A 10,095-nucleotide genomic window follows, 5' to 3' on the forward strand; every position below is an offset into this window, starting at 1 on the left:
TAAAGATTTGGTAAAATAAACAAATTTAGCAGCATATGTTCTATGATTTTCTGAAAATCAGCAAAGAACTTCAGTCTCCGTGGAAAAAAAACACAGTCTTTTTAAGTCAGTTGGCAAAGTGTTAATACAAAGCAACATGTAATCAGTGTTGTTCTTAAAATTTCACTAAGAACTGTTGAATATTACAAAATAATGCAGTATATGTTACCATCAAAGTTATTTTTATTCTCACTGTAACACTTTGTCCAGGTTCCCCATTACATTTTCAAGCTTACACTACCAAGATATACATTGCTAGTCACTGTACCCTAATAAAATATGAACAGTCTGTCTGTATTGGTAAGCTTGGTAGTATAAACTTGAAAAAGTTGTGGGAGCATCTTCACAGCAAAAGTAAAAAAAAAAATACTTTAATACCAACATTTACTGTTTTATTTTGTAATGCGTAAAACTAAATAAAATACCACTGTGTATTATCATGATGGTTACTCATCGGAAATTCCGTGAATTCCAGGAATTATGCGTGAATTATTGGCTTTGGGAGTTCTGCGTGAAATAGCAAATGTATATAAACTCTGCACCTTAAATTATATATTTATTTGTCTTTTAGTCTACGGTTATTACAAGTACAAAAACACATTTATTTTAAAAATTCTTAACCATTGTTATAACTGTATCTTTAGTCAAACTAAAAATAAATGTCTGATGAAGGGAGCATGTGTTCTCCTGGGATAAAAAAAAATCAAGACAAAAACTGTGTTTTTGTGCTTGTAATATCCGTAGAATTCTAGAATGCAAGCAATACGTACATGCAAGAAAAGCTATTAAATTATATATTTTAAATGTACATGTTTGTGCCCTTAATGTTTTGGAAAGTTCCCCTTGGAAACCAGGAATTATACTTGAATTTTATCATGGTTACCCTTATTATCTTACAATTATTCCATGACATTTGACAGAAAAGCGATAGAAAGATCAAATGAAATATGTTTTGTATTGGCTTCAAACTTGAAACACACAGTGCAACAGTAAATGATTGAACGTGGCGAGAACAGCATGTTCTGCTGGAAGTTCTGGTGTAGTATGAACCGTGCACATCCATTTCTGAGAGACTACTCTTCTGGAGTATCCGTGTACATGTATTTCATCCTATACCCACCACATGCTTCAGCGTGCCCAGTTCAGGCAAGCCTTCTCAGTTCTCACTGTTGTGACCCACAGTTTCCCTTTCTCAGCAAGTGACTTCCCAATAGCAGAGTGGCCTTGTAATCAAGGGGTCCCTGGTTCAATGAAATTGCACATTGGTTTGGATTCCACTTCAAGCTGTAGGTCTAGTCCCGATTAGCATATTTGTGCATAAAGTGGACTTATAACAACCATTCAAAATCTACATTCAAACATATAACATTTATTCTCCACGTGAATGCCATACATCACTGGAGGTTCAGTGCTTCGAACAAGTGTTCTCGGTTATCAGCCAGGTTAAGTCGGTGTTCTCATCGTCAGGGTGTGGTATGGTATCAGGGTATGAGAGCAATGTATTCACTCGAAATGGTGGACACCGACTTAATGTAGCTGATAATCCGAGAACACTTGTTCGAATCACGTTGCCAGGAAAGCTGCAATGCCTGGATTCAGTGCTGTATGACCAACCCCATATATATTGTGGATGTAAACATTAAATTCGTGTGCCCTGGTTTTATAAACTTCTTAAATATGCAGTTTGTTTCAAAGCAAAAGCCATCACAGTTACCTTTTACTTATTTTAAAAAATTATGTCATTAAGGAGCATTTGCAATTTCATATCTGGTCTATAGAATACACTTACCATATGTAGGTATTTGATAAGTATTGCAAAAGTTTTCTGTCAGTCTTTTCGTAAAAATAGTTTTTGATATTTTTTTGTTATTTGGTGATGTCTATTTTATGTTTTAATGAATTAAAAAGCTTGATACTAATGTTGCACTGTCAATAAGAGTTGTAATATATATTAAACACAAAATGTGATTTCATTAACAGCTAACATATGAAGTAATCTGAACAGTTAATTTTATTTTTTTACAGCATGTTACTTCTTGAAAGACTGATGATTTCTAGTGATGCCTTTGATGTTGATGTTTGCAACCAATGTGGATTGTTAGGATATTCAGGGTGGTAAGTAATTTGATATTATGTTGCAACTTATATTGCCTGTATTGCTGCAAAATTTTATTATATTGTCACTTCTAAGACACCTTTTATGTTGCATACAATGCCCTACCCAAGAGTGTATTAAATGTATCTAAAAATAAAAATTAAAATTAAAGAGCTCGCTCGTAGCTCCACCACGTAACACAATGCTGAAACTGCGTTGGGATCGAACCAAGAACCTTGAATCTTTGATTGGGTGATGTGGTTATTCATCATTCATCTTTCAGATGGTTAACACTCGCTTAGCCTAAAGTGATGTATGTGAAAGGTTACATTCAAAGGAATGGCAAATAATTGACACGTGCAATAATTGGATTTCTGTACTCTCCATGACTGAACCGATATGGATATTGATAAGAAGAGGATAATACTTGCCTCACAAATAGATGAAGGTTATTTCCACACTTGTTCTCTCAACTGTCACTTGTCTGGCCTTCCCGTCAGAATTCAATCTGTTCATGCACCATTGTCCAATAATCGATTCCCACTTACTTCTCTCTCCCTCACAATCCGCAGTCCTTACTCTCTCTCGTATTCTCGCCAACTGATCTCTCTCCCTCACGATTCCAACACTCATTCCATAGCCGTCTCTCAAGTCACTCACCTATCGTTTGCCTAATTGCTTATTCCGCATTCCTTTCTCTGCTTCTTGCTGTGTTAAGACAAACATAAGACTTGTAACTTCTTACCCAGTGCCTTGGGTACGATACGGATATCAGAGCAGAGACTGTGTTCAACACAATGACTTAACCTCTATTTTTGTTCTGTTCCATACTGATTTGTTGTTCATTAAGGTAAAGCTAAATGCTATCCCATGTGACATGAACGCATGTAGGATGTGGGGCTTCATGCATTCTCTATCTTTGCCATGCTGGTGGAGTTCATGTGATCAGGGTCGCTTCCAAGCACTCGTTGACAAGAGCCTTGTTGAGCCTCAGAGCCTGTTAATACACGTATGTTGTTCGAAAAGTTTCCATTTTAAATCACCCATTCAGGCATTGAACCCAGGGTCTCCCATTCAGATGCCCTTCCAACTGAACCACTGGGACTTTTTGTAAATAATGTAATTTAACAGGCTGGCTACTCATCGGGAGTTCCTTGAATTCAGGGATTATGCATGAATTATTGACTCCGGGAATTATGTGTGCATTCTGCATGAATTTTACTCCATAGACGTGAAAAATTGCAACCTTTATTAATCAAAATTTCGCTAAATTTATACATATTTATGGATGCCATGAAGCAAGTTTTTTTTCACATTGTAGATATTATTTTTATCAAGGAAGGAAAAGAAAGCTGCATTGAAAATAAAACAGAATTATCTCAATCCGTTTACTTGCTTAGTGTCCTTTGCAGAACAATCTATGTATTTGACAGACTGAAGAATATTGCAAAATGAGATATCTCGAAGTTGTTGAGGTAAATTTCAGTTTGAAATCCTTATACAATTAACATTTTTTCATAATTATTATATCGGCTAACATTTCTTAGAGGAACCTGATATATATATATATATATATATATATATATATATATATATATATCATTTAATTGAACTGAATTACAATTTTTGGATAGGATGGAATCACACAGATACTGTATATTGTTAATATATTTGTGTGCTGGGGGTGAGAGGCGATAATACATGAGCTTGAAATATAGAAAACATATGCTTGTAGTCTTGAATTGGAAAGTTTCCCCTTGAAAACCTAAGAGGCTAGAGTGTCCACTCTGTTATTGCAATTATTTTAATTCTAGTCTTATTTTCATCCAGTTTTATTATACTGTGATTTGTATAATATGTAGAAGAACTTTATTTCAACAATAAACTGTATCGGGGAGCTTTATCCCCATTCCAGTTTGTAATCTGATACTTTCGGTGATTTGCAGGGATGAGTTTGGAATAACATTCACCTTACGTGATGCACACGTTTAATAAACACTCAAAATTATGAGCTTAAATAATACATTCCCTATCACAAAGATGTGAAGAAATATTGATACACAGGCCTCCCCAATGGCACAGTGGTAGTGTCATCCTTTTTGTAATCAAGGAGTCTTGGGTTCAATACCCGGTGGAGGCACATAGTTTTTCAGATCCCACTTTAAACTGTAGGATGTAGGAATCCTGCCGCTAGGGTTTACTATAATAGAATTGAATACTGACACTGGCAGTGCACATAGTTAACCCTAGAACACTACTGTATGTAAAATTTACGTATGCTTTTCCTCCCTTACCTCACACCCACTCACCCCTCCACCTAGCAGTGCCTTGGGCATTCTGTCAGATGCGAGGCAGCACTGTGGTAAGGAGGGTGCAGGCGCTGATCGTCTTGATTTGGTTTGTTATGTTGTTCACTGTGCGTCAATTTTACGTAGCTGTAGTAAAACCAGAAAAATCTTTCACGTAATTTTGACATTTGTAAATTTGATTTGGATAGTTAGATTTTGAAAACATGCACTATTTTCTTGTAAGACTTTTAATTACATCCGTTCTTTATTTACAGCGTTATGAATATTGTTTTTCATTGTTCGAACTTTTCGCCTTCATTCTTACTTAATGTACGTACAGGCTTGTCAATCAAGACATTCTCTAAAAATATTCTATGTTAAATAAAACCATGTTTATCCATTTTAAAATGAAGAATAAAATTCCAATATAAGGAAAATAAAATAATGTTCACAAAGAATCGTCATTTTGTTTTGATGATGTAGAGGTTGTGTTAAAAATAGATTCCTTCATGTACGTAAAATTTACGTAGCGCTAGTCACACTAATATTAATGTAATGTTAATTAAGGTTTTAGCTTACATATAGTTTCCTTCATCCACATCTATTTGAGTTACACATTTCTAATAAGTGGAAAGCATTTGAACTGGGAAACATACTATGCACCATGATTAAACATCTTCACTATAAGTTGGCTGTTGTTTCCTGTTCATGTTATTTTCAAGCAGAGCTGCGCCCATCTCCCTAGCACTGAATCACTCACAGCATGTTCTCAATGATAAGTTTCAGTGAATTTCATGTTCCTCGCATTCAGGAAATGGATTGCAAACCACTTTTCACAGGCAGCCTCTCTGATAGTGTAGTGGTAATGTCATCGCCTTGTAATCGCCTTAGCTTTTCTGTGCATGAAGTGGACTTACAAAACAGCTCGGAGACAGCTCTACCACGTAACCCTTATTGTACCGTTTCTCCACCTATGGACTGCTGGGTCACGAATTGGAGTTTGAAAATTTATTTACTGTGTCTTAAAAACCTATTACATTTAAATAAGATATATTGGTTTAACATTTTCCATTCAACCCATGGTGTTCATAGTCGAAACTCTACATTTCTGTTATTCGCGTTCTACCTTTGCTTTTTACTGGCATCTCCCTGTTATTTAACTCAAGAGAATCAAACATCTGTCATTTTTGTTTTGTTTGAAGCAATAAGTTCTTACAAGATAAGTATGTATCTTGAACTTTTGAATGAGGCATTGAAGTTGTTCATGCCATTCTTCACCTCATATTTGTGTGAAAAGGGATTTTCATCTCTGATTCAAGTGAAAAACAACTACAGAAATAGACTTGATGTGCACTCAGATTTACGATTTAAATTAACCACCATTGAAAGAAACTGAACCATTCTGCAACTTATGTGGAAAAGGTAGCCCCAATCGTCACATCAGTTCGGTGAGTGAAAAAAAGAAATGTTTTAAATTTCAGCATGTGTGTTTATTTAGATGTTAGACTAGAGTAAATCAGTCTTTTAAATTGCATATTGACTTTCCTAGAAAGAAGTAGTAGGTGTAATTTGTTTAAGCAAGTGTAAAAGAGGGCTTTTTAAAGTACTCAGTGTTAGCAAAAATATGATTATAAACTGGATGCAAAGTAATTCTGCCGGCAACCATGCTGTGTCCCATGAAGTGTAATGTTCTTCAAGGTGGGTCCGGGACTGAAAATGGTTGAGAACCACTGCCTTATTGTATTGTGACTACATAGTTAGAAATGTAACATTACCACTTATTAATCACATTAGTTAGGTCATAAGACAGCCTACCTCAACATTGCTAACTCCAAGTACAGAAATTTCAATTTGAATTCATTTCCATTATCTTAAGCTTTTTTTTGAATCTTGTCTGAGGCAAAAAAAATTCCCAGGTCTCACCAAGCAGTATAATACAGTGATCAGTGAAAAAGCCAGACAAATTCTTTAAATCAAATTTTGTAAAACTGGAAAGATAAAGGAATCTTGGATGTAGATTTATTACACTTATACCAAATGAAATACAGAACCAAAGCTATATTACATCCTAATTTGAATTGTAAATAAACATACAGTGTGCTTCAAAAAGTGTATACACACTTCAGGAATAGAAAAAAATGTTAAAACGTCTTCATACAGAAAAGTGTATTTACCTGAAAGTAAGGTTGCAAGTCAGTTTGAAGATTTTTCAATGCTTTTTTCCTGGTCTAAACGTTTACAATAAATGCTCAAGCTGATGACCTCCAGCATCATTACATCTCTGAGTATGGACCACTACTGCTTCAGCAACACTTACCAAAGTTCGCAGTGGGATTTCTGCACACGCTGCTTTAATCTCGTCCCAAAGTGTGTCCAGGTTATCTGGTTTCCTGTGGTGCATCTTATCTTTTACTGTTCCCCATAAGTAAAGAATGAGGGTTGTAAGATCTGGAAAGCACGGAGGGAATTTGATTGGACTCCTGTGGCCTATCCAGTGGCCTGGTACATTTTGATCAAGGTGTGCTCTTACATCCCTGTGATAGTGCAGAGGGGCGCCATCTTGTTGGTAATAAAACCTCTCATTGCCGTATAGTTCATGAATGGCAGGTTTACGTTACCTTCAAAACAGAAAGATCCAATGAGTTCCCCCAGGGGTGTAAGGGGTGACCTCCCACATAGTACACCCAATTGTCAACCTCACTTCCACATAACACCCCCTGGACTGCATTTTGCAGACTACCCAGGCTCTTGCGACTCACCGTGACTAGTATAATTCTGTGTGTTGTCCTGTTTTTGTCCTTGCGTGTGCTGAGTGCCCCTTTACAACCTCAACTTTTAACCGAAATCAGAATATTTTTAATATTTTAGTTACGACACAACATTGCACTTATGTTATTTTAGATACGGTAAGGGGCTGGACCCCGTATCATGTGATGGGTGCAAAATAACCTTTAAGTGCTGACGCACCCAAAATTTTAAATTCAATTTCAATGAGTCTCTTCAATGGCAACCCACACCACAAAATTACACCAGGCAAATTCACAGCCTTTTCAACAGTGATGAGGGAACTATCTTCTGCCCGGTTCACACAATTGTGTCTGTTGACAGTTCCATTGAGCTTGAATTGTGCCTCATCTGACCAAACTACAATCCCCGCAAATCCTGAATCAGTGTAAACCATGTTCCGAAACCATTCACAAAATTTTAACCTGCGATCTGGATTGTCGTCGCTTAACTGTTGTACCAGCCCGAGAATGTACACTTTAAACTTGCCTTTTTTCAGAATGCGTAGTATGCTAGTAGCACTTACACAACTCTCACACATACACATTGCCTTGTTGATTTTTGTGGCAAACCTGTGAAACCGTTCCAGTACCGCAGCCGAGGACTCATCACTTGTAGCTGTGCGAGGATGCCCCAATCGGCCTTTGTGCACATTGCACACTGTTCCATGCAGTTCGAATTTCTCAAGTATACAAGCAGTTGTTAACCGTGAAGGGGGATCAGTACCATACTCACGTCTCATTGTCTCTGAACTTCAACCACATTCTCAAATTTCCAGTGCCACTTTAACAAATTCTTACGCTCTTAAAGTTCAACTGTTGATATAAATCACTCGCCACTGACCACATAGTGATGCCAGCTCCCTGGTACCTGCTGCCATCTATTGAGCAAACATCACACTACATTTGTACCGTATTTCATCCCCCCAGGTGGGAATATGAGTTTTTTATCATGTTTTAAAGTGTGTGTACATTTTTTTGAAGCACTTGGTAGATATCTAGACAGGGAATTGTTTGGGCATAAAATGTATAGTTGTTTTATTTTTACCTATTTAAAGAAAACAAGAAAAAATAGGCTGATTTGGTACTGTTACCAGTGCATTGATATTGGGCAAGATCATTGGTTGTAGATGGAACATAATCACTAGTACCTACCAGTCAATACTTTTCCACAGATTTGTTGTATTGGGGAGTCCTCAAAAATGTCCTTGACACTTTCGCAGTCTTCATATTATGGAAATTATTCAAAATGCTTACTTATACTCTATCCCCGGAATCCTTGGAGTAAGGCTGTGCACAGCCGCAGAGAAGGGGGGAATCGAGTCTACATAGTGAAGCAGTACATGCTGTTGTGAGGGCTGGTAACTTCAGTAGCTTTCGTCTTCCACGAAATCCCATTCCCTCACAGGTGTTCATAGGTGGAGCCGCCTCGGATCACTACTTGCAGAGAGACTTGTTTTCATTCACTTGTTCCAGAGATAGATAGGACAGAGTATAGTTTTAATAATGACGTTGTGAGGATAAGTGGATGTTGTGATTTAAGTGATCATTTTATGTGATGTTATGAATATTTTACTTCTTAAACTATTAAAAAGTTTAAATACTCTAAATTGCTTAGAATCGTTAAAATTTGCTGTTTTTTTACAGTATAGTGAATTGAAGGGCTTGGGTGTAAAACATGGACATTTTGGTAATTTTTGATTTACAAAGTAAATTGTACCATCCTTCAATTTTCGAGTGAAATTGCCATGTCATACAATTTGCATTGGACTCAGTAAAGCCTTATGAAATTGGTAAACACAACACAAAACAATTTATCTACAGTATAGCTTCTAATAACTTTTTTCTTAATAAATTCCGAAATGATCAAAATGTCACTTACCAAGTTTTACACCCAAGCTCTTCAATTTACATTGTTATATATCTGTACTGGAATTTGATAAAATTGAATATTTGGTTTTTCATTGAATAAAAATATCTATTTTCTTAATTTACAACTATACCTAAGTACGGGGCAATTAAACACATACAAAAAGGGATAAAGATCAAGAAAAAGGAAAGAAAGGTCATGAGAAAGTGAAGAATTTTTGGGATTTGTTATGTTGGTAGACAGCATTAGTTTCAGTTCAAAGTGTATCGGCTCAGCCCCATATAAAAGTGATATTTTACCTTGTACAGTCATGGACACTTCTGGGTTGTAACGATTCCATTGAAAGTTAATGAAATTGTTATAACCCAGAAGTGTCCGTGACTGTACCTTGTTGTATTTTTGTAATGTAAAATCCATTCCATTTCAGTTGTAGATTTTATGTGTTACTTGTCACTTTTCATGAATCTTATATTTATAGGTGTCATAACTGTCGTTCGAGTGCATCAGTTTCGTCCATCCGCATACCGTATGCTTGTAAGCTTCTGTTCCAAGAACTCCAGTCAATGAATATAATCCCAAGACTGAAACTGGACAAGTACTGTGATTGACAATAGAGTGATTCAGTTCCGTAACGAATTCAGAATGCTTGATTCTTTGTACATGTAATAATCATTTCCATGTGTAAATAAAAAAAGTAATTAAAGGTAACTTTTGCAAGGAAAACCACAAGTTGTCTTATATATTTCTTCCTGTGTTATATATATAACTTGGTTTAGCACCGTTTCTGCATTGTTCTATATTTCAGACGTTTCTAATGTCAACATTAAAGGAGTCACTGTCCAACAGTTATGCATCAAAGAGTGGTACTCTATAGCCAGGAAAGACGTGAATGAGAGAGCGAGAAGGAGTAGAGAAATATTTTCTGTGTGGACAGTCACATTTGATATCCCATTATTGCCATGCAAAAATGTATAGTTGGTTAAATCAATTTTTATTTAAGATATTCAAAAGAAGCCCCTA

The 10,095-nt window shown here is 36.2% G+C and overlaps 1 protein-coding gene across 1 annotated transcript in view; it reads left to right on the forward strand.

The window, feature by feature from the left end:
* Window positions 1-9,795, forward strand: part of Polr3B (RNA polymerase III subunit RpIII128) — a 127,091-nt gene extending 117,296 nt beyond the window's left edge. The window contains exons 20-21 of the mRNA XM_083140491.1: window positions 2,065-2,154; window positions 9,554-9,795. Coding sequence (XP_082996617.1) covers window positions 2,065-2,154; window positions 9,554-9,683 — 220 coding nt within the window. The 3' untranslated portion in view covers window positions 9,684-9,795. The remainder of the gene's footprint in view (window positions 1-2,064; window positions 2,155-9,553) is intronic.
* The last annotated feature ends 300 nt before the right edge of the window (window positions 9,796-10,095 follow it).

This window comes from Lepisma saccharinum, chromosome 18 (genome assembly GCF_977018435.1).
Source record: "Lepisma saccharinum chromosome 18, izLepSacc3.1, whole genome shotgun sequence".
NCBI lineage: Eukaryota > Metazoa > Arthropoda > Insecta > Zygentoma > Lepismatidae > Lepisma > Lepisma saccharinum.